This window comes from Mastacembelus armatus, chromosome 19, assembly GCF_900324485.2.
Source record: "Mastacembelus armatus chromosome 19, fMasArm1.2, whole genome shotgun sequence".
NCBI classification, from domain to species: domain Eukaryota; kingdom Metazoa; phylum Chordata; class Actinopteri; order Synbranchiformes; family Mastacembelidae; genus Mastacembelus; species Mastacembelus armatus.
In genome coordinates this window covers 9,440,861-9,463,982 of record NC_046651.1, presented here as the reverse complement: position 1 = coordinate 9,463,982, position 23,122 = coordinate 9,440,861, and the positions used below count along the sequence as shown (strand labels likewise).

The window sequence follows — 23,122 nt, the reverse complement described above, 5'->3', positions numbered from 1 at the left end:
TATATATATATATATATATATATATATATATAAAATTTCCCTTCTCACCCCTATGGGTGGTGTGTGTGTCTTCCTCAATCTCGGGTCCTCTACCAGAGGCCTGGGAGTTTGAGGGTTCTTCGCAGTATCTTAGCTGTTCCTAGCACTGCGCTCTTCTGGACTGAGATCTCTGATGTTGTTCCTGGGATCTGTTGGAGCCACTCTCCCAGTTTGGGGGTCACAGCCCCGAGGGTGCCGATTACCACGGGGACCACTGTTGCCTTCACCTTCCACATCTTTTCTAGCTCTTCTTTAAGCCCTTGGTATTTCTCCAGCTTCTCATGTTCCTTCTTTCTGATGTTGCTGTCACTTGGGATCGCTACATCTACCACTACGGCTTTCTTCTGTTGTTTGTCCACCACTATGTCCGGTTGGTTAGCCATCACCTGTTTGTCGGTCTGTATCTGGAAGTCCCACAGGATCTTAGCTCTGTCATTCTCCACCACCTTTGGAGGTGTGTACCATTTTTTGACCTTGGGACCTCCAGCCCATACTCGGCACAGATGTTCCTGTACACTATGCCGGCTACTTGGTTATGGCGTTCCATGTACGCCCTGCCTGCTAGCATCTTACAACCTGTTGTTATGTGCTGGATTGTCTCAGGGGCATCTTTGCACAGCCTGCACCTGGGGTCCTGCCTGGTGTGGTAGACCCCGGCCTCTATCGATCTTGTGCTCAGGGCCTGTTCTTGTGCTGCTACGATCAGTGCCTCTGTGCTGTCTTTCAGTCCAGCTTTTTCCAGCCACCGGTAGGACTTTTTCATATCAGCCACTTCTTGTATCTGTCGGTGGTACATGCCGTGCAGGGGTTTGTCCTGCCATGATGGTTCTCGCTCTTCTTCCTCTGCATCAGGCTTCTGTTGCCTGAGATATTCACTAAGTATTCCATCGCTTGGGGCCATCTTCCTGATATACTCATGGATCTTGGCTGTTTCATCTTGGATGGTGGCTCTGACGCTCACCAGTGAAATATGTTCTATGTAGGACTGACAGCTTGATGTCATCCATGTACAGGAGGTGGCTGATGGTTGCCCCATTTCGCAGTCGGTATCCGAAGCCAGTCTTAGTGATGATCTGACTGAGGGGGTTCAGGCCTATGCAGAACAGCAGCGGGGACAGAGCATCTCCTTGGTAGATGCCGCACTTGATGGAGACTTGTGCTATCGGCTTGAGGTTGGCTACTAGGGTTGTTTTCCACAGTCCCATCAGTTGTTGTTTTACTTTCAGTGTTGCACTTGGTAGATCTTAGATTAATGTTAATATGCAGTATTTAAAAAAACCACAAGTGCCAAACTCATGATGGCACTGTAAGAAAAGCCAGTGGGTCAGTACAATAATGGCTACATTTCAGGACGATCCATTGTAGTTGCTGAGATCTGAACCAAAGTGATGGACTGGTCATCCAAAGACCAACACAGTCAGCATGTGTCAACAAGACAAATATCAGGCAAAACACAAACTCTTTTATTTTGAACCTCCATTCGCTCAGTCAACGTAACTCCTACGTAATACATATTAAGTAAACAGTAACCCCTTGTGTGCACACAACATTGTAAACCTGTGCATGGGTAAACCTCATGTATCACTATCAGTTATCTTCATTACAGTGACCTGTTTGTGTCTGCTTATTGTGCACACATGCATGCAGACACACGTACACATTCACACATACTGTACATCCCAGATTTGGCAATTTATGAGGCACAGCAAGTGTTTCTGTTGTTTTGTCCACTCCATTTACATCAATGAGGCTAGGTCTCTCTTAGCAAGAGCGGCACAAACGACAGCCTCCAGTATGAGCGCACAGTTGAACCTCTTTAACAGCTTGAACACAAACCAAACATTATCGCCTTCATGAAGAGAAGATTGAATGCATGACTGCTGAGTCGGGCTGCATTAGTTTTAGCCCGATGTACCTAATAAACAGCCAACTGAGTGTATACACACACAGCTCCTGCACAATACATTGTGTCTTTGATAAGTTAATTGAGTCCATTAGAATATTAAGGCCTCAAACTTTTACATTTGACTGGAAACAGAAAATATCTGATGTTAACTGTTATTTGTTTTTAGGAAAGTTAAAAACTGTATGATAAATAGGTTAAGGACACAATATTTTAGACAGTGTGATGTCACTCAACAATTTCAACATAATTGGCCGGGTAGAAGCCCTCCTTCCCTCCACTCAGGACTCCTCGACACCAACCCTGGTCATCCTCCTCCTCGACCTTCAGGAACACTTCGCCTGAAAGCAAAGGAAATAAAACAAAATACCAAAATAAAAGCCTTTTAAAATGCAGTATACTGCTTCAGTGAGTCAACATGTTGACAACTTTTGTTCAACAAAAGCAGGTCATGATTTGCATACTTCACAAACTGGTGTAGTCAGTTTTAATTTAGTTTGACTAGAAGTACTAACAAATTAATGTAAAGTGCCTTAAGGTGTACTTCCTCTTAAGGGCACTGCTCTAAACAAAAGATGTTGGCCAAACTCCCCAAGAGTTGGTTTCCCCCCCAAAAACACAAACTCAGTGACCTGTCATGTATTTTTCTTTCCATTTCAGGAATCATGTAATACCATCAGTAACCTGCACACAGTGCAGTATGTTTACCAGTCTGTCTGTCACAGGCTGCACTTCTGTCCTCCAGAACAGGTTTATACTAATGAAACCAATACAGTTTTGTATAAAAATCTTCCCTGCTCTGGATTTAACATTAGGAAATAAATGACATAAATGTCTAACACAATGCACTTGTGTAACATCACACTTGTGTCACCTGCTTTAAAGGACAGCTCATCACCCTCCTCTCCCGTGTAGTCGTACAGAGCTCGCACCTTCACACCCCCAATCATCACACTGACAGGGGAAGAAACGCATGTTGTGACAGTGATACATCTGTGGTCATCCCTGGGTTAAGTCTTTTTAACGCATTTACTTATCAGATTTGACAAACACTGCACTGGATACTTACGGTCTGCTCTCTTTTCCTTTCTGATCTCTCTTCTTTCTATTTAGCTTTTTTACAGGCGGGACCCATTCCTGTTGGAAGATATCAGAGTTTGGGTTTGAAATGTATCAACACTTTGAACACAATGATGAGTGCATTGCAAGAACCATGTTTGAATGGGTTTTCAGTATCATCACCTTTAGTCCATCCATCCATCATCTACACCCACTTATTTCTATTTAGGGTCACATGGATCTGCTGGAGCCTATCCCAGCTCTCTTTGGGTGAAAGGCAGGGGTCCACCCTGGACAGGTCCCCAGTCCATCACAGGGCCACATAGAGACAAACAACCTCACACACTCACACTCACTCCTATGGGCAATTTAGAGTCACCAATCAACCTGACATACATGTTTTTGGACTGTGGGAGGAAACCAGAGTACCTGGAGAAAACCCACACAAGCACAGGGAGAACATGCAGACTCCACACAGACAGGACCCTGATGGGTTTTGAACCCAGAACCTTCTTGCTGTGAGGCAACAGTGCTAACGAACAGGCTGCCCACCTTTAGTTCATTATGTTTGTAATGTAAGAAATACCAAAAAGCAGCATATTGTTGTGCTAAATACCATATTTGTATAAATGTTTTAATCTGGTTGTCATGACAGTGCATGTATTTTTGTAAAAAGTGTAAAACTTGGTAACATACATCAATCTTTGGCCAGTCAGTGGGCATACCAGGGCCATGGTTGTTCTTCCACCATTTGAGATCATCCTGCTCACTGATGGACATCAGAGTGTTGTGTAGTTCACTGTACACTGCCTTCACACTAACCAGGGAAAGAGAGTCTGTCACAACACAATAAGCGTTTTGGCTGTGTGTTAACCTCCCCGGGTACGTAACGGCTGCTCACCTCTCGTTGTTGGTGATGTCCAAATGTCTGTGGATGGAGAGGAAAGCCTGTTTGAGAAAGCTGATCCTTTTCCTCTCCTCCTCTTGAGACTGTTCGAAAATGGCCTCCATCTCCTCCATGTACCGAGGTGTGTAGGACGTCGCGTCCTCCAGCATGTTCTCATAGTGCTCTCTAGTCTGCAGCACATAAGGACAGTATTAGCATGAAAATACCATCCACATCTATGGTGTTTCTTTAATGTAGGACCTGAAATATATAAATTATCTGGCGATCTTCATTGCTCCCATGCTGGGCTCCATAAACACTGAGCAGAGTAACAATAACACATCTCCATACAAGGGAAATGTTTGGCCTGGTGTTTAGAGTTGATAGTTCCTCGAGTGAATAAATATTACTACATGCAGCAAGCCAAAAAAACTTGGAATTTGACATATTTAACCCTGTGACATGTAATGGATGAGGAATTTAAATGTGCTCTGAATGAACCCTTTATTCCACACTGATGACAACATGGGTGAGGTGGCGCAGTGTCTCCTCACCTTCTGCTTCTCCTCTGTGGCCTTCTCCCTGGCGTCTGTGATCTTTTGTTTTTTCCCTGGACTCATCTCAGCATTTTCATTTGCTTGTTTTTCTTTCTCAAGGGCTGTTTGCTCCTTCTGGCAAGACTTGTGATATGCAACTCGGGCCTTCTCCAGCTGTACAACACACATTCAACCATATGCATTTTATTTCCATCATATATTTTGAGAAATGTGTTTTATCAATTTCTTGCCATGACACACACACACACACACACTTATGCATGTAAATGAAGAAGGTGTTCTGGACCTTCATGAGCTTTTTGGACCAGGGTTTCTGTGCTCGTGAAAAACTTGTGTTGTTGTCGTAGCTCTCCCTGAACCCACAGAAGATTATCTTTGGAAAGGTCTCCCTCTGCCAGGTCTTCACCCGGTCCCCTTCCTCTGCGATGAGAGACTGGGAGATGGAGTTGTGGAGCGCAGACAAACGCTCTGTGGAGCTGAAGAAACACTGCCACGCCCTCATGAGGGAGCCGTAAAGTGGCCCTGGGGGAGCCGAAAAATACACAGGCTGAGCAATAAAATAACAAAGAGCACAGAGATGAGTCATGGAACCAATAAAGGAATAATGACTCGCTTTGTTCAGTGGAAACTTCTATCCAGCACAGATGCAGTTATTTCATAAGAATAAAGATGTAAATTGAACTTGATAACAGCTAAGATGTTTTGTTGTTTTAATGTTGATGTTGATGTTGTTTTTAAACCATCAGGCAGCTTCTTCTACTTACGAGAATCCACTATGGACTTCCACTTGCTGCTCCACTGACTGAGCTGCTGGGCGTACTGTTTCTCCACCTTTGCTCTCTCCATGAAGCAGGCCACAATGTCATTGCAGGCCTGGTAGGACTGTTCAGTTCTGTGCACTGTACGTACATAATTCCCTGGCTTGAGGCGGAGAGGAGGAAAGGATGAGACAAACACTGACAAACATATATGAGTGCTGTTTCGGATTAACAAGCTCTTCCTGCGGTGGTAGTTTTCTTAGATCTGATCATAATTATTATCCTCACCATCCAGAAGCTCTGTTTCTTGGCATCCTCGCGTGGCTCTCTGGGGAGGCTCGCCATTATTAGGAACGTGTCTGTGTCAGAAAGCAAAAGATAGCTATTTGTGTGATACAAGACAGTTGCCAGACTGGTTAAGATGCATAACAAGCAAGGAAAGAGTTTTTATTGGCAGGCAGCAGGCACTGATTATCATGCAACAGGTTAGATGTCTGCACTGTGTAACGCGAAGGCTGATTTCCTCAAAAACAGAGCTGTTCCATCGGTATGGCAGAAAATAATTGATGGCTGAAACCCTGCGGTGTGTTGTGTTATTGCCATAACAACTTAGACAATACTGAAGATGTGTTATTTACGCTGTATGGTGCTCAGATAAATCCAAACATGCTGAGTGAGTTAGGGGAGTGTCGTTGCTGTGGCAGACTGGAATTCACAGGGGTGGGATCTGCCAGCAGAAATAGAACAGCTGCTCCGGCATTCTTCCTGTTGCCTTCCCAAAATAAACAGCAGGGAAAGGTCATCTTTCCCTTTACTCTGACTAATAGAAAGCCTATTAGAGTCTCTCGCTCTGACTCTTCGATCCATGATTCAGAGATCATGGCAGTAAGAGCACAACAGGGGCAGATTTCTGATGTGGCGTTTTAAAATTCATCTACTGACAGAGTAGGCATTTTGCACAGATAGTCACATGTGATAGATATTTGGAGGGAGAAGGCAGCCTGAACAACAGCAGGGAGATGCACAGACATACGTGCATAGGACACGGTCACATTTGGACCTTTGGAGTAATATGAAAATGACTAACCACAACATATCACAAGACTCAGCATGACAGAGAGTCAGGCTCATCTGTGACCTTCTTTCCCCCAGTTGGTTGGTCAAACATACGTTATCATATCTTTTCATCATTATCTATGAGCTTCTGCATGTGGAACTATCAAATGCTTTACTTTAAGAGTCACTTCATGTCTTTGTCCTGCACATGCAGAGGAGAGGAAGAGTTTTAAAACAGGACTTAACGGAAGCATTTGTATCGAAGTATTTTAAGACTAACAACACTCCATCCACAAGCCAAAAGAAGCAAAAAAAAAAAAAAAAAAAGTGGCAGCAGAGCAGTCATGCCTGTGAGCAACCAGCACTTACATTTCTGTCTGAATCACCAGTGATTACTCAAGTGACCACTTGTTACTGTAGTTCAAGGGCTGCTGAGGGTTTCTCTCCATTTCTCTGTCCGGCTCCCCCTCTCCCAGTGTGCCTCTCCTCCTCTAACACATGCTCCTCTCTCCCTCTCTTGCTGACCCAATTTTCCCTAGGCACTTAAAGTTACACTCACACACGTTGTTGAGCTGAAAGTGGGCGTGAAACACTGAAGACAGTGCAAGCAAGCAGGAGGTGGGAAAAAAAACTAAAAGAAAAGAAAAAAACAACATTTGCCTGGTAATCACTCTGTTGGTAATTAGCTCCAGGGCAAACAAAGAGGAGGAAGAAACTTACCTTTCTTGCTCTCCTCAGTCTTCAGATGTGATATTCTAGGTCACAGTCATTCTACATTGAACCTTTCTGCCACTTTCTCTCCTGTTTCCCTACTTTAACCCAATGATTAACTCACCACCTTCCTCCTATCAGGCAGTTTGGTTCTCCTGCTCGTCTTTGACTATCAACCCTCTGACTTTCTCTACACTGTGCTATTAGAAAAACAGCTGGAAGAATCCCCCCTCCTTCTCTCTGTCCCTGCCGTCCCTCCCTCTGCCTCTCTCTCAATATGGTGCTAATGAGATGCTGAACTTTCATTTTGACCGTTCGCTGGTCACAGAATCATGTCATTGTGGCGCAGAGTCTTGTGACCTTATTAGTGAGTGTGTGTGAAAGCGAAAGGGGGACGGCGAGGGGTGTCCCAGGAACTTTCATGTTAGGCCTGTGCTCCTTTGTGACCTGTCATTCCCTCTCTGGTCAGGTCTTGAAATAGAGCCCACCACAGACTGTACTGTACACAGCAGGTTCATAGTATGAAGTCACTTCAACTCCTGCATCTGTTTACCTCAAGAACAAATCTTAGCGGAACTATGCTAAAATGATACTTGATAACATCAGGGTCTTTACAAAAACATGCCTTTCTTCACTTTTAACTAAGGGAATCCAGTCGTGCAGACAGTTTTTCCTTTTGTGCCCAGGTTTTGAGATATCTGTCCCTGAATCATCTGCATTCACCCAGAACAATGAAAGAGGAAGGAGGTGTTATCTGTGAGGCTCACAGCACTGGAAAATGACATTTTAAATTTTCAAAAGGAACATCAGTGTCCAGAGCCACTGTCCCTGTTTGCTGTGCATATTTGATGGGCCTTGGTGTAAACAGCTTCCACCAAAAATACAGAAGAGTGAAAAATTAAATGATTAAATGAGTGAAACAACAGATGCAGATGCTTGATGGTGATGTGCTGTAGCCTCAGACCTCTGGGAGACAGTGCTCTCCATCACCATCCTTTAAACAGTAAACAGTGAGGAAATATCTTAATAAAGAATAGTGTACATTGTCAGCACCACACTTGATGGTTTCTCCTTTAATTTGTCACACATCTGGAGTTTGCATGAAGGAAAAGTCCCTGACAAAAGTCAACTCACCAAGTCAGTAAAATAAAGAAAGCTGACAAAATTAGATTTTCTTTTTTTTCCCTGTGAGGGTTTCTACATATAGGTCTAAACAGGCCGCAATGTTAGCAAACAATCTCACACTTGTCTTCTACCAAGTTGTTTTCCATTGCTCTTCATGCCTTACAGGCGTCTTTGGGCTCGCTGCATTAATGCGGCCACCGCTTGTTTTGAATTAAGCCATCTCATCTTCTCCCTCCCCAAGAGCGCCACTCTTTTGTCCTATTAGCTCATCGAGTCTGATGGGAAAATAATCCTGGACCTGAACAAAACAATGTTGTGTTCAACCACAGCAGGGCTGAGACTGGTTGTTGCTAAATGACTCAATTTAAACACAGTCCTTTAAATTGGATCATTATGTGAATCTGTCAGAAGAGTGAATCCGGGGAGAAATGAGAATCACAACAGGGCCAGAGTTTATTTTAGCATTTATTTCAACACCTTAGTTGTACCTCTATCATTGTTTATCAGTATATACTGTATTTTATTTAAAACAAAACTATATATATATATATATTTATATATATATACCTTTTTATCTCGGCATACCTATGCTCATACTGTATGTAGTCATACTCATTATGCATTTCACTAGACCTAAAATACACTTTTAAATCATAGTATTTAATGCTTTCTACACTACTGCTCAGTCCTTTTACTTCTCGGAGTAGCATCCACCGTGACGTAGCTTTGAGGTAACTCAGCGTAAGAATACAGTGTTAAAATTTTATACTCACACAGAGAGAATATGCATTAACTAATGTGTGTCAGCTTCACTGGGGGTCACCACAGGGCGAGCAGTATAGAAAGCATTTACAGAAAACCCCAAATAAAACAGAAACAAAGCGTCAAAGAATTTGTCCACACTATTTGGAAGACAGAGATTCTTAAAAATGTTTACATAACTAATATTATTATCTTTATTGTACTATACTTTATGTTATTGATGTCATCAACCTCATTACATATAGATCTATAAATGATGGGTTTTCGCCGTACAGTTGAATTGACTGCAGGGAATGGCTAAAGTGATATGTTGAAAACAAAAAAATCCAGGGCATGTTGACCTCTATGTAAGATATATATTTGTTTTGTTTGTTACTCTGAAAAAAAAAAAAAAAAATAAAAAAAGTGGGCTTAGAGTATTTATTTTTGAGGTTTTACTGTATGTGTGGAATAGGGTCACGTTTGGATTGTCAACTGGTGAGAAAAGAAAAAAAAAAAGTTTTCTGACCATTATCAATATGTTTTAGAAAAGGCATTAGAAAGAGAAAGGTGTCGGTCAAGGAAAGCATTTGGCCACCAACACAGGCTGACGAACACACACACGCACAAAATCAGATGCACAGACTCACAGAGGCTGAGGGTTGAGGAAGTCAGGCAGACACAGAAGCAGTAAAAAGCCCTTTTTTGATCACTGCACCTGCTGTGTGAGCGAGCGGTTAACATTATGGCATCAAAGAAGTGGGCTCCATCCTTTGACCTGTGCTATGGCCATAAACACCAATAAAATCTAAGAAAAGATGATTTGCTGTTTGAAATGATGTGCAAACACTTTTCAATTCCTCACCAGGATTAGCTCTCCTTTCTCTAGAAGAACCAGGAAAATGATAACAGGTTATTTCACAACATATTCTCAATATTTGTATGTCCTCATTAATCACCACTTGAATTCAAACAATTTGTTCGAAATGAATGACTGCGATCTGCACTTTGTACAAAACAAATGATTCTACTAATAGTGAATCCTGTTCAACATGTAAGATATATTTAGTTTTCGCATAGTACACACATACAAAGCATACTGGGGCATCCTCTGGGGGAATATGGAAAATATATAAAAAGAACACTATTGTCTATCATTTTGATATCATCATTTACAAACAAACTTTTTCTCTCATATTCAGACTTTGGCTCCAATATTCACAGCCATTTGATACTCTGACCTGCTTAAAGCTACAAAATGGATGTTAAGATGTGGTGCTTATGTTCCTATTTTCACCAGTTTCTGGCTCAGTCATAATCAGAAACATTTTATCTGGGGTTACCCTTTAAGCAGCAACTCTGCAACTTGTGGTTGAACTCAGGCTGAAGTTTTCTCAGTGCTGCTAAGCAGCAGATGGTGTGAGGATCCATCTGTCCGTGTGTGTGTGAGCGTGTTTGTCTTTTACTGCACAAAACAATGTGTTAATTAAATGCCTGTCCATAGCAAGTTTAATCTATATTTTGATTTGAAGATAGCCATTTTCATGACATTCTTCATAGTCTTGCCCAGGAGTCATTCCACACATATTTCATAACAATATTGTCTACATGTGTAGCAAATTTGTACGACAAACTACACCCCCATTTCCAGCCCTTAGTTCAGCTCAACCTGTTGATGTCCAGACTTCTTCTGGTGCTCATCTTCTGCTATTGTACACCTTTGTCAATGTGTTTCTCACCCCATCACTCTCTCAGTCTGTGTCTCGGGGAGAAGTAGTGACATGCAAAGGAGAAAGTCGCCTGGGGAGAGAAGGAGGGCAAATCAAGGAATAAGAATGGATGGAAATGAAATAAAGATGGTGCAAACTAAAAAAGGTGGATGAAGGGAAGATGGGATAACTTATCAAATTATATGTGTCTAAGGGGATGAAGAAACGGGATGACCCAGCTAACTTGTATGCCAGGAATGAGACACTCTGACTTTCCTTGCTTCCTTTTTGACCCCGTTGCTTCTATGTGTTCCAGAGTCTATTAGTCCTCCCTCACCTGTCAGTGAGTTTCTTCAGTGCCCTCTCGATGTTCATTCTGTGGCCCACACGTGTCACTCCCAGATCCAAGAAGTCGTCCTTGGTGAGCGAAGGCAGATGTGATCCGTCTATCTCATTGTCTATAAAACGCTCTCTGTGTTCACCCAGGTTTAGGTAAGCCAGCCAGTCTGCCACGTCATACTTGGTCCAGTATGGCAGGGGTTTGACGGCGAAAGGTTTGGCTGGTGGAGGAGGGGTGAGATGGGGATAATTGAGACAAGAAGGGCTGGGGGGCAAGTGCATGGGGGAGGAGGCTCCAGAGAGAAAATGAGTGGGAGAAAGAGAGCGGGAAACGAGTAGAGGGTTTGGACTCGGTACACCAGATGGGGAGAACAGTGGAGGAGTTGAAGCCTTGAAGGAATCTCCTAGAGGGAGGCCTGGGGAAGGAGGAGTGAGGGGGCCAGGGAAGTCGAAGGGATTGCTGTAGACAGGCGTGCTGGGAAGGATGGGGAGGGAGGAGGGTCGGGGAGGAGATGGGTTGGGTTGTTCAGTGTTATAGATAAGAGGGCTTGGAGCACGGCGCCGGGAAACTGAAGACCGCATCTCCTTAGTGGGGCTGCACTGGAAATCAAAAGTCTGCCTACGGAACTTCGACCGATGCTTGGGTGATGTTGGGTACGGGCAGTAAGTTGGGGAATGAGGCGGGTGTGAGTGAACAGGGGAGGAAGGCATCTGTGGAGAAGGGGAGCGAGTCCAGTTGCTCTGAACTGGTACTTGAGGGGAAGGGGAGACAGATGGGGTGGCCGATAGGTTGGGTGTTAGGATCTGACGGTGCTGTGGGGAGGAGGTGGGTAATGGTGAGGTGGAGCGTCCAGTTGGAGGGCTGTGAAATGCATCAGTGAAATCTGCTGAATACCTGAAAGACACACAGAACAAACCTGTGAATTTTAATTTCTAACAACATGATTTAGGTAAAAGAAGTAGATATGCCAACAAACAAACCTATGCATGGTGGGTGACTTGGGAGTGTGACTCCAGTCATCCATGCTCTTCATGCTACTCATCTGTTGCAGCTTGGAGCTTAGTTCATTGATGATGCTGGCCTTCACACCAGAGAGAGGTGAGTGCAGCCTGCGCCCCTCCAAAACTATACTACCTCTTTGGACCCCTCCTCCTTGGTCATGGTCCTCAACTTCACCCCAGTCCACTGATCGAGTGTCCATCGGCCTCTCTAAGCAGGCAGCCAGAGCAGAGCTAAAGCCATCCTCCAATTTGGATCGACTCTGCCTATGCCTTCTTTCATCTGCGAGAACTCCATCTAACCTGATGTCTTCTGGATTGCTTTGTCTCTGCAGCTGCAGGGGAGCAGGGTTGGTGCTGTTCTGCCTACGTAGTGCTACAGGCGGACCCCTCCCTCCCCCCTCCTTGTAATGAGTCATCTTTGGAAACACAGGGTTTGCCAGTTTGGTGCTGTGCACCTCAAAGGTTTGCCCAACTGAGTAGGTAGTGCAAGGATCTTGATGTTCACCTTTCTCTCCTTCCACTCCTTGTCCATCTCCTCCAACCCCTCCCCTTTCTCCTCTCAGCCCACTCAGTCCCAGCATTTCTAGATGGTGGTCGCTACTGCTGTGACTGTCCAGCTCCTCAATCCCAGAATCCACCACAGCATCTTGCCAGTCTCCACTCTTGGATATAATAGTAGTATGATGAGTGTGGTCAGCTTTGCCCCCCGTGCTGAGGCCGGCCTTGGGCCCAGCCATGGTCATGCTGTAGTCAGAGGATGCTGGTGACGTTGTGGTGGTGGCAGCAGCAGTGGCTGTCATGGTAGTGGTAGCGTAGGTCATAGTGGTGGTGAGGACAGCTGTGCCTCTGTCCTGGCCTGGGGTGGGACCACCTATTGAGGGGTCATTAGGGCTGCTGTAATAAGGATGAGAATGGGACATGGGCTGGGGTCTGTGTAGTGACGTGGGAGGCAGAGCAGCAGCAGAGGTGGTGGTTGTGGTGGTGGAGGAAGAGGGAAATATCTGTGGGGATGGATAGGACGGAGAGAGAGCTGATTGGGTGAGGTTGGCCACCTCGCTGTCGTAAGAGGTAAGGCTGGAGGCAGCAGAGTCGCCACCCTGGGAAGAGGGTTGTGGGGCATTTGAGGGCTTGGGAGATGGAAGAGGGGGTGGAGGTGGTGGAACAATGGCAGCAGAGTGTTGACCCGGGTGTTGGTGCTGCTGGATAAAATTCTGGACTCTCTCGTTCTTACCATTAGCAAACTGTAAAGGAGGGGGCAAGGGATCTGCAAAGACAAACTCATCATCTGCGTCTATTGAAGGAGCTGGTGGAGGAAGAACCATCAGTCCTAGACCTCCACCTGCCCCTGCTCTCTCTTCTACCATAGCTTCATGTGCCTGCGCTGGAGCTGTGGGGACAGTGTACTGAGGGATATAGGTGGTGTTGGGTGTACTATCCATCTGCAGAAAAGAGGGTCTGCGAGGGGCAGGTTGAGCCGGGGGTGGAGGAGGGTGTATGGGTGGAGCAGGCCTGCTGTCGTACACTTCCTTTTCTCTTTCTCGCTCCCTGGGGCTCTGTGGGTAATAATGGGTTGAATATTGACTGGTTCTGTCCTCTGAGAAGCGAACTCTAAGACCCTCCCTAGGCCCTCCCTCTTTTTCTCTCTCCATCCTCTCCCCACCTCCACCCAAACGTAATATCCTTGGTGACTGTGGCCGGCTCAGAGACGCAGGTGAGATGGTAGTAGTGGGGGAGCTCAGGTGGAGCGATACTGGGGAAGTGTAGGCCGATTGTGTTGGGGTTGCAAAAAGAGAAGGAGTCGGGGTCTGAACGGGGGTGGGGAATGCTCCTACTGTGGACAACTGCCGACCAAAGTGTCTCTCCTCTCGGCGTGTCCTGCGGTCATCCTTCAGGGCCCTTTCTCTTGCAGCTAGGGCCAGGCCAAGTGGGGATGAGGGGTCTAGAACTTTCCCTGTAAGTGGATGGATGAAGGTAGTAGCCGGCTGGGTGCCGTACAGTGAGGGAGCTGACTTGGGCTGCCCATCCTGACTGAGAATAGGGGAAGAATACTCAGGCAGGCCAAAGGCTGGGGGCATACTGCTGGAATAGCTTACGTAGCTGTCTCCAGAAAACATGCCCTCATCTATAGACTTTGATGGTCGCAGTCGGGGGGTGGGTACTTCCATTTGTGAGCCCTGTAAAGGCTGAATTCTTGTCCCTAGTGCACCTCCTCCCTCTCCTGCTCCTCCTCCTGCTTCTCCCTGTATGTCCTCCTCAGATGAGAGGAAAAAAGAAGCACTCTTTCTTCTCATATCTCGAAAACGTTCTCTTTCCTTACGTGCCCCTCCTCCCCCAAAGCCTGTACCAAATGATGAAGTGTAGTCCAAGTTTTCTAAGTTTTGCTGTGAGGAAACAGAATGGGCAACAGTTGATGAAGGTAAGGAAGTGGACGTAGGGGGCTGAGGTGGTGAAGGGGTGAGTGGTGAGGGCAGACTGGCAGTGGGGCTGTCTGGGGTTGTCTCTGCTGAGGTGTGGTCTTCCACATCCTGTGAGGGCTCAGCTTCCATGCTGCTACCCTGACTGCTGCGACCACTGCTGCTGGTGGAAGGCGCTTTGACAATGATAGTAGGGATGGGGATGGAGCTCTTCTCTTTAGCTGCACCTCCTTTTCCTCTGTGCTGTCGCAAGCCATCTTCTACTTTTGATTGCTTCATCAGAGCTCCTCGACCACCCCTCCTAGCCGCTCCCCTACCAACCCCTCCACCCTGCTGGTTAGCCATCTGGGTCTGATGTTGTGGTGCTTGTTGGGCTTTAGGCTTAGCACTTGTTGGTGGTGTAGCGCTGCTGTAGCCTCTCCTTAAGCCCCCCATCTTGCCACCACCTCTCCTGGGTGCCTCTGGCTCTCTGACACACAGTCCTTCTGATTGTCTCCGGAGCGTGGGAACCATGACCTGCTGGTTCATCCCACCAGGGCTTCCCCTCTCCCAGCCTGCTTGAGTGGAATGCCCTGGCTGGGTATGGAGCTGGAAGTGGGCTTGAGAAACGGGGGGTATGGGCATAGCTGGCCCTCTCACAGGATGAGGGCCTGCAGATAAAGGTGGCTCTGGGGCGGATGTGTTAGGGGGTGGAGGAATTTCTTCCGGTCCTGGCACTGACAGGCTGCGAGCCAGCTTCATGGCAGGTGGGTGGAGGTACTGCCTCTCCTCCTCTGTTACACCTGAGCACAGGGGACACAAACAGTTACAAACAGATGCTCAAATATTGGGATGGCAGAAATCTGTCTATGATAATTTCCATTACCAATAGACTTTTGACGCATCATGACTGCATGCTGATGACCGTGGCCTGGCTGAAAATGAGCTTGGTTGTAGCCATAACCTGGTCCAGGCTGCACCATACTCACTGATGACTGCTGCTCATAGGGTTGCTTCAGGCGTCGAAACGTTTTTAAAAGAAGAGAAGGGAAAAAAAGAGAATGTGAAGCAAAGGAGGGAGAGAAGAGAATAGAGGAAACATTTGCTCAGATATAAATAAAATAAAATGTCTGTTGGCTGTGCAGCTGATACTGACTTGATGTACAGTATAATGCCATATTGAGGAACCAGGGAGTTAAAGTGTTAGAGTATCAGGCAACAGATGAATGGACAGAACCTGACTCATGGTTAAACAAATGTTTTGGTGTGGGTGGTCCATTGTCAGTCATTTTCTCTGAAGTGCAGTGAGGCCAGGAGAACACACAGGACTAAAAAAAGCTGAAGCTCAAGCTGATTTACAGATAAGAATAATTCTTTTTTTGTTAGCTTTAGTCACTTGACTATATATACATAAAGCAGTGGAGAAACTCTGCCTTATATGTTAATCTGGTATTGCTGGTAGAGAGACATTATTATTATTACTTTACTTATTATCCATCCATCATCTCTACCTGCTTATTCCTCTTTAGGGTCACAGGGATCTACTGGAGCCTATCCCAGCTCTCTCTGGGTGAAAGGCAGGGGTACACCCTGGACAGGTCACCAGTCCATCACAGGGCTACTTTATTTATTATTTAATTATTATTACATTATACAAGAAATGGAGTCTAAAAAGCCAACAGGATCCCAAGTTATGCTAATGTCCATAACCAGGACCATTTTCTTCCAAGTCCCAACGGTACCTCAGTGGAGACATTTGGAACAATGCTCTTGCTCCGGTCCCTCTTGCCCCCATGACCTCTCTGGCCCTGGTTGTCTGATGTAATAGTGTGTTGGGCGGCAGCCAAGATTTCATCCAGTTTATCTAAAACAAAAAGCAGAGAGAGAGAATTTGTGGAGACAGGTAGTGAGAGAGAGCCTAAAATGAAAGGAGAAACATGAAAAGGAGGACAAGAATTAAAAAGACCCTCTTACAGTACAACAAGAGAGTGAGAGGGTGATTTCTTACTTAGTGCCATCTGATAGACTGTCCTCTTCTTATCAGGACCCTGAGAGGACTCATACTCTGAACAGGAGGAGAAAAAAAAGACCATCAAACTGGCGGACTTTTAATTAAAGCTCAGAGGCTGATGGGGGTAATGATAAAGGCCGATATTCACCTGCTTTCTTCTTCCATGGAGAGGCAGCTGTAGCATACAAAATTCGGGAAAGAGAAATTAAGTGTGACTAGAACCGCTGTGTAGTCATGTGTGTAAAGCAAATGAAATGGATGAAATACATACTCAGACACATGTGATGGTGTGAATGTTGATGTGATGAGAGCGATGGAGATGGGTAGAGAAATGATAATGAGAGCACACAAATCCATGATTCTCCCACCTTTGTCCACTGTGTGCAGCACAGTCGGATCAGAAGAAAGATAAACAAGGAGCAGTTTGTGACTGTCGGCATCAGCCAAGTATCATTTCACAACATGCAAATGTTTCTATATCTCTCTACTTTATATTATCTCTAATTATATTCTTGCCTTGCTGTATGCAACTACCTCAATATTTAATGTTGTGTTTCATAATAACATCACTGTATTGTATCATCAACCTGCAGAGAAGTCACAGACCTAAAAGAATCTTTTCAGTGTGACCCTACAGTAAAACTGTGGGAGTCTTAAATTTCATTTATTTTTTATATGATCTTTCCAGCTCTCCCCTCTGCTTCATTCTTTGCATTCAGTCTTTATTCTCCTGTATTGGCTTACCCATGTCTTCCAGCTCTGATGTCATTGACTTGGAGCGCAGGGCAATGGCAGGAGGAGTCAGTCTTTTAGTCTGCTGCGGTGCTGCCAAGGGAAGCCAGCCAAATGCAGACTTAATGTTTAGTATTCTTGTATAAACACGCGGTCACCAATGGCAACCATACTGCAACAGGCTTTTAGGGTGAAGTAAAATGAAATCAGACTTCTCTTCACATTATAAACACAGGATGGAAGGTACATACAGCTAAATCTGGACTCTTACCTCTCTTTCGAGCAGTGTCCTCCAGTTCAGGGTTTCGAGCAACCATCACAACTTTCACCATGAGACTGTTGCCGCCCTGTCGGATCATGTTGACCACCTGCCTGTGGCCAACCTTCACTACATTCTGGCCATTTACCTGACAGACACAAAGACACACAGGGCTGAATGCAGAATGAGATGATATGTTGCATTCATTTCCATTTAAATGAAATAGCAATTCCTGTTACAGAGGGTGGGCACAGATATTCAGTACTGTGCTATACAGAGTTAGTGAGGCTCTACTTGTGACCACTGATACATAATGTAGCTTTGCACTGCTTTTTTTTTTAAGACTTAGCTCCAAATGTACATACATTTGCAGTGTTTTGGATGGTTGCACCAGCAATCCAGGCAGCGACTACAGTAAATCACAGTTAGAAAGGCTTGGGCAGCTATGTAAAGTGAGTCATATTAGGTTGAATACCAATTAGCTGTAGGTGTCAGCTTTAATAGAGGTTTGACAATTTTAGAGCTGAGTGTTCAAGGCGACATACATGAACTTTTAAAGGTACAAAATGGCCAGAAAGAAAAAAAAAAAAACTCAAGCTAAAATGTGCTTGATCAAATTGACATTTACAGTAGGGCTATTCTATTGTAAGATCTCTCTGTTGTCCACCCCACAAATATCAATCTAGGATGTTAGATTTGACACTTTGAAAGGAACATGGCTGCACTTGTTGCATTCAGTATATGACATCTCCAAACCCACTATTCAAAACATTATGGTGCATATCCTGCAGTTTGCACTTGTCGTTGACTTATGAACCAATTGTCGTTACCTCGATGAGAAAATCCCCCATCCTCAGGCCTGCCCTCCACGCCACGCCCCCTTCATCGACAGACTCCAGGTACTGCAGCGCAGGGAACGCTGGTGTTGGAGTGAACTCCTCTATAGGAGTCTGAGCTAAAGGGGGTAAGGCAACAAGAATGAGCACAGGTGGACACAAATAATTAGAGTGTGGGTTTGAAAATTAGAGTGGGACAAAGTAATTCAAAGGAGATAAGGATAGCATATAATAGAAATCTATGGAGACAGAGGAATATGTGGTGAGTTTTGGAGAAGTGGCTCACCTTTGGCTCCCCTAAGCACAAAGCCAAAGCCCTCATTGTCTTTCTTCTGTAGGAGCACTGTCTTCTCCTTAATGATGTAGTCACTTAGAGAGAGCACAGAGAAGGGGAAAAGAGGATGAAGAGAGACAGGGAGAAAAAAGAAAACTGGAGCCGAAGAGCGCTATAGGACTTCTATAGCAACAGAAAAGTGGTATTGTCATGCAAATAAAGCATTTTCTGAATGTGAAAAACATCCATACTGAATCACATTATGAAATCACATTGCAGCAATAGATCAGTAGTCTTGAGAATGTCATGTAAAAAGCGTTGATGGCGGGTATATAGTTAGTGTCACAATGGGACCAAGTCTACATGAAATGACATTCCATACTATGGGCTTGTCCAGATAGAGCTGACAAGCACTGGGCCAGGAGGAACCACACATTAGAAAAATGTGCACATACGCTTCACTGATAATGGAAACTTACAAATCCACCTAAATCGCTGTATTAGCTTTCACCACCTCTGGCAGCTATTGCAAGGATACTGCTTTACTAACTGCAGTGTACCACTATCGGTCATACATGACACTTGAAATTATTTACAAGAGAAAGTTAGACAGGCCTCCAATCTCCCTACATTGCTCCTCCTGTTCAAAGCCTATAGCCTGGGAGGGCAGAAACAGCAACCACAAACATCTGTAATACAATCGCATTGTGAGACAGTTGGAGTCGGATATTGGCAGGTCCAGGAAGTGCTTTCATTATTCTATTATCATGTCTGGAACTTTTGGCCAAGCCGCTTTAAAACCCTTTCTCTAGTGGGGGACTAGTTAAATAGACTCTACACTGCCACACACAGCCACATCTCATGACTCATTTCTGGAATTGACTTTCTAACAATGTCAATTCACCCGGCTTCTGTCAGAGACCCTGGGGCTTGAGCAGAGCTGTATGATTTAAGAGGAATTCCAGATACTTCTTTCCTAGGCAGCTCATTTCTGTGTTAGTTTGTGCTGGATCTTAGGAAGAAGATGTGGATCCTTCATCCTGCCTCTACTAGTTCTGATTCAACCCTAGACCCATGTATATACTGGTACTAAAATAACATAAACCATAAAATATTATGACCCAAAGTATGTTTTCATGTACGGACTGAGGGAGTTCTTACAGAGTATGTCTTCACAGCTGTGGAATCACAGCGGAGTCACGAGCATTGGCATACAGGCCTTAAGATCCAGACTTCGACACCAAGCCGTAACTTTAGCGCTGAACAGACGATCGCTAGTTTCCCCTACTGAGGTCCATCCCTTGTGTGTTCTCCATCAATGTTACTGTTTCGCCAACGCACAGCCGCCTTCCAGCCATCTGCTCCTCACACCTCATTCCTTTTTCTCTCACCCTGTCCTCCATCATGCTTTCCCTCTCTGAGGATCAAAGTAACATGGAGTAGGCGGACGGATCCATCAGGTTCTTCATCAATCCACATGTCCACTGCTGGTCCTATGGGTGATTCATAGGTGTGTTTCTGGCTTGAAGTAGCATAACTGGTTTAGTATTACACACATGAGGCTATTCAGCTCATCTGTCACCATGCTGACCACTGTACTGACCAGTTAGGGCCACAAAAAGCACAAACGTCCCTGGATAATCTCTGTTGACTAGCAGGACACACTCTCTCTGAACTGGCTGCAATGGAGCTGTAAGCCTACTAAGAGATAGGCGTTGTTATGTGCCCTCCTGAGTCATCCTCTCTTCTATCCACAATTACTGAGAAAAAAAAAGCTGCATTTTAACCATTTACATGCTGAATGTACATGCAGATCGACTATCTATGGAGGGACAGTACTCACACACCACAAGTGAAGCACCTGACAGATGTTAGTGACACCCACTGTGGATGGAGATAGATGAACTGTACATATATGCAGATATATGTACAGGAGAGATATTCCTACAGCAATCAAGCACTGTGACGTACTGTATACACTTATATGTGACAACTACATGTATTTCATTGTGTATATGGCTGCATGCTCACACACAAGCACAAATACAAGCCACACACCGACATGCACAGAAATGACCGGTATCTCAAATTAGACCTTGAAAGGAACTGACAAACCGCATTCTTGCCACTTATTGACTTATTTGCAATCGTCCATCTGCACAGTCAAAATACAACACACTTGATGATACAATGGAATACAATGAAAAATATGGGCTGCATTTTAAGGGAGCAGGGATAAATGGGAAGTTCTGGTGAATGGAAAATAGCTGCTTAAAAAAAAAAAAAAAAAAATCATGACTTAAAGAGAATGAAATACACCCACACTGTCTGACTGAAATGCATCAATATGTGTTCCCTTTCACACACTGACACACGCACACGGCGTTCAGAGACACACGGGAGGAAGACACAGAAATAAACATGCTGCAGAGTCTCCATTCAATAGCCACTTCCATCCCACAGATATTCACATGCATAGGAAAAAAAACAAATTTAAGACACACACACATACTCGGACGCACGCACACGCACACAAAGATACACATACACACACACACACACACACACACACACACACACACACGCAGACACACACACACAGAATACATAGCTTATTATTCTGGCTTTGAAAAGGCAAGGCCTCTCAATAGCATCATCTACCTCTCCCCTCTCTCCATTGTCCTCTCCTCACATCCATAGCCAGCCAATGAATGAGGAAACAGCCGCTACCTGTAAATGAACCACACGCTCCTGTTTCTGGGGCCCAGTGACGGCCACGAAGAAGAGAGGGAGAGAGAGAAATCTCTCTCTCCGCATCCCCCCATTGCCATGTCCCCCCCTCCTCTCTCTTGCATGCTCTCCACCACCTCCTCCTCCTCCCGCCTCCCTCCTCCTCCTGGTCTTACAGCGAGAGCTCAGCCGATGAGAGCCGCGAGAGCAGAGGAGAGAGAGTGAGAGAGGTGGGGTATGAGAAGGAAAGAGAAAGCATGCTGATCTGCACCCCGCATACTTCAGACAAACGAAAGACAATATGAAAGAAAGAAAAAGAGGGGAAGAGAATACCAGCGATTATCGCAACAGGGTGTGTGTGGTGTATGGTGTATGTGATGGTGGATGACATGAATGGGTTTTGGTTGCAAAAACAGGGGGACGGAGAGATGAATTCTTGGGGTGGGTATGCGGGGGATGGGTATAAATGTAAGGTGACAGAGAGAGAGTGAGAGACAGTGCTCGTATTTGCTTATCCACAGACTGGTACATCACAGATATATTAACAGCTGATTCCCAGCCTGGATTTACTCTCTCTCTCACACTCACACTCACACACACACTCACACACACACTCTCTCACACACACACACACACACACACACCGCACACACACATTTGCCAACTTTCCTCCCTCTCCCTCCTCTCCTCTGATGCAGGGCTGTCATCACCATACACGCCAACAAACTCTCTTCCTTTCTCTGTCGCTCCCTGAAATAGTAATTGACATTTTCTCAAATGCTTAGCTGCAGTGAGGTAACATGCTCTGGATCACCTTGCTCTTAATTGAGCACCACTTCACCACAGCGCGGAAATTATGCCTAACCAACTTAACACAGGTAATATAACCCCAGTGGCTGCTATTTCCATGTAGAACACAAGTGCGGCTGCATTAAGGCGAATGCCTATTTTGAATGACAGTGAGAGCAGATCAGCACAAGGGTAATGTCAGCTCCAGTCTGTAAGAGGCTGTTAAAGCCCAGGGTGGCCACTGGGAAGTCTTCCCAGGGACGTAACCAACGCTTGATGTTTCATCCTCTTCCTGACTCACCAGCAGGATGATGTATGCACACACAGGCATATTCACATGCACTCCAATTCAAAACCATGCACAGTTAGTTTCATAATACATTATTTCAGCTGCCTGGAGCTTCACAAGAACAGCTCTCATTACAGCATTATTGTATTCAGTGTAAACAAGCGCCAAAAAAGGAGAATCAGGCATGTAGATGGAGGTTTCAAAGAGATAAGTGCATTTGTCTCATGAAGCCAAAAGGGGCAGAGCTGAAAATGACATGGCTGCTCTTTGTGCTTTCAGCGCTGACATGTTCATACAGCCAAACAATAGAGAACAAGCGCCGTTCAGGACCAGCAGAAAACAAGAGACACACAAAGCAGGAAGACACAAAAACATAATAGGTGAAGCAAAGCGAGGCCATGCACGCATGACAGCTTCCTGTTACCTGCAAAACAGTGTCAGCTATTTCAGTCACCTTGACTGGTCTCACAGCCTTATTTTACAATAACAACCCAGCAGACAGGTCAGTGACAGTCCTCAGGCGCTACAGCCAACCAGCTTTAATTCTAATTTTATTAGAATTTATTCACATTTATGTTTTTCCAGCAATTTAGCCTTTACCTTCCACTGCTTTCCTTAGACGCAGCTTGGTTTACTGACGTGTACTTTAATGTACTACTCTTTTGATTGATCGCAGAGCAACTTTACTTACCTGGGACCATCAGTCCCATCGTAGGCTCCAACGGTGACGTTGCGGAAAAGCTTCCTCTTGGCTTTCTCACTGCGCGTCTCTGAAATGCAAATGCAGACAAAACATATGCTCAGTTTAAACTTTCAGCTTCTGTCATGACACTTGCTGTGGCTGTTTGCAGAGGTGTTGTGTCTTCAGCACAAACAAATCAAATATATTTTCACCCTGTTTTTGGTGCCTTCAACATGGCACAT

At 45.1% G+C, this 23,122-nt stretch overlaps 2 protein-coding genes across 5 annotated transcripts in view; both read right to left on the bottom strand.

Annotated features, from left to right (window-relative positions):
* Nucleotides 1-1,486: 1,486 nt before the first annotated feature.
* LOC113136022 (protein kinase C and casein kinase substrate in neurons protein 2-like) lies at nt 1,487-7,176 on the bottom strand. Of its 4 annotated transcripts, none has more exons than XM_026316460.1 (11): nt 6,979-7,176; nt 6,628-6,889; nt 5,491-5,561; nt 5,209-5,365; nt 4,731-4,966; nt 4,442-4,597; nt 3,903-4,078; nt 3,698-3,818; nt 3,012-3,079; nt 2,817-2,896; nt 1,487-2,283 (listed from the first exon to the last, which is right to left on the bottom strand). In XM_026316460.1, the coding sequence occupies exons 3-11, from the start codon at nt 5,545-5,547 to the stop codon at nt 2,171-2,173; spliced, it is 1,164 nt and encodes a 387-aa protein (XP_026172245.1). In that variant the 5' UTR covers nt 5,548-5,561; nt 6,628-6,889; nt 6,979-7,176; the 3' UTR covers nt 1,487-2,170. The 4 variants fall into 4 exon arrangements, with proteins under 4 accessions (XP_026172245.1, XP_026172246.1, XP_026172247.1 ...); XM_026316461.1 differs by having other exon boundaries at nt 6,628-6,850; XM_026316462.1 differs by having other exon boundaries at nt 6,628-6,830.
* Nucleotides 7,177-8,674: 1,498 nt separating this feature from the next.
* The window catches only part of LOC113135912 (SH3 and multiple ankyrin repeat domains protein 1-like), a 34,559-nt gene continuing 20,111 nt past the window's right edge, over nt 8,675-23,122 (bottom strand). Inside the window, exons 16-27 of the mRNA XM_026316262.1 lie at nt 22,890-22,968; nt 18,403-18,485; nt 18,111-18,235; nt 17,293-17,428; nt 17,034-17,114; nt 16,438-16,464; nt 16,287-16,343; nt 16,021-16,142; nt 15,165-15,291; nt 11,865-15,081; nt 10,882-11,778; nt 8,675-10,635 (exon numbers count right to left, since the gene is read on the bottom strand). Coding sequence (XP_026172047.1) covers nt 10,587-10,635; nt 10,882-11,778; nt 11,865-15,081; nt 15,165-15,291; nt 16,021-16,142; nt 16,287-16,343; nt 16,438-16,464; nt 17,034-17,114; nt 17,293-17,428; nt 18,111-18,235; nt 18,403-18,485; nt 22,890-22,968 — 5,000 coding nt within the window. The 3' untranslated portion in view covers nt 8,675-10,586. The remainder of the gene's footprint in view (nt 10,636-10,881; nt 11,779-11,864; nt 15,082-15,164; nt 15,292-16,020; nt 16,143-16,286; nt 16,344-16,437; nt 16,465-17,033; nt 17,115-17,292; nt 17,429-18,110; nt 18,236-18,402; nt 18,486-22,889; nt 22,969-23,122) is intronic.

Excerpts from the sequence above, each read along its gene's own strand:
- LOC113136022 (XM_026316460.1), bottom strand. The coding sequence starts at position 5,547 with ATGGCGAGCCTCCCCAGAGAGCCACGCGAGGATGCCAAGAAACAGAGC. Across the intron at positions 4,079-4,441 it reads CCACAGAGGAGAAGCAGAAG|ACTAGAGAGCACTATGAGAA; the intron begins GTGAGGAGACAC and ends TATGTGCTGCAG. Across the intron at positions 3,080-3,697 it reads CTGACTGGCCAAAGATTGAT|GAATGGGTCCCGCCTGTAAA; the intron begins GTATGTTACCAA and ends ATCTTCCAACAG.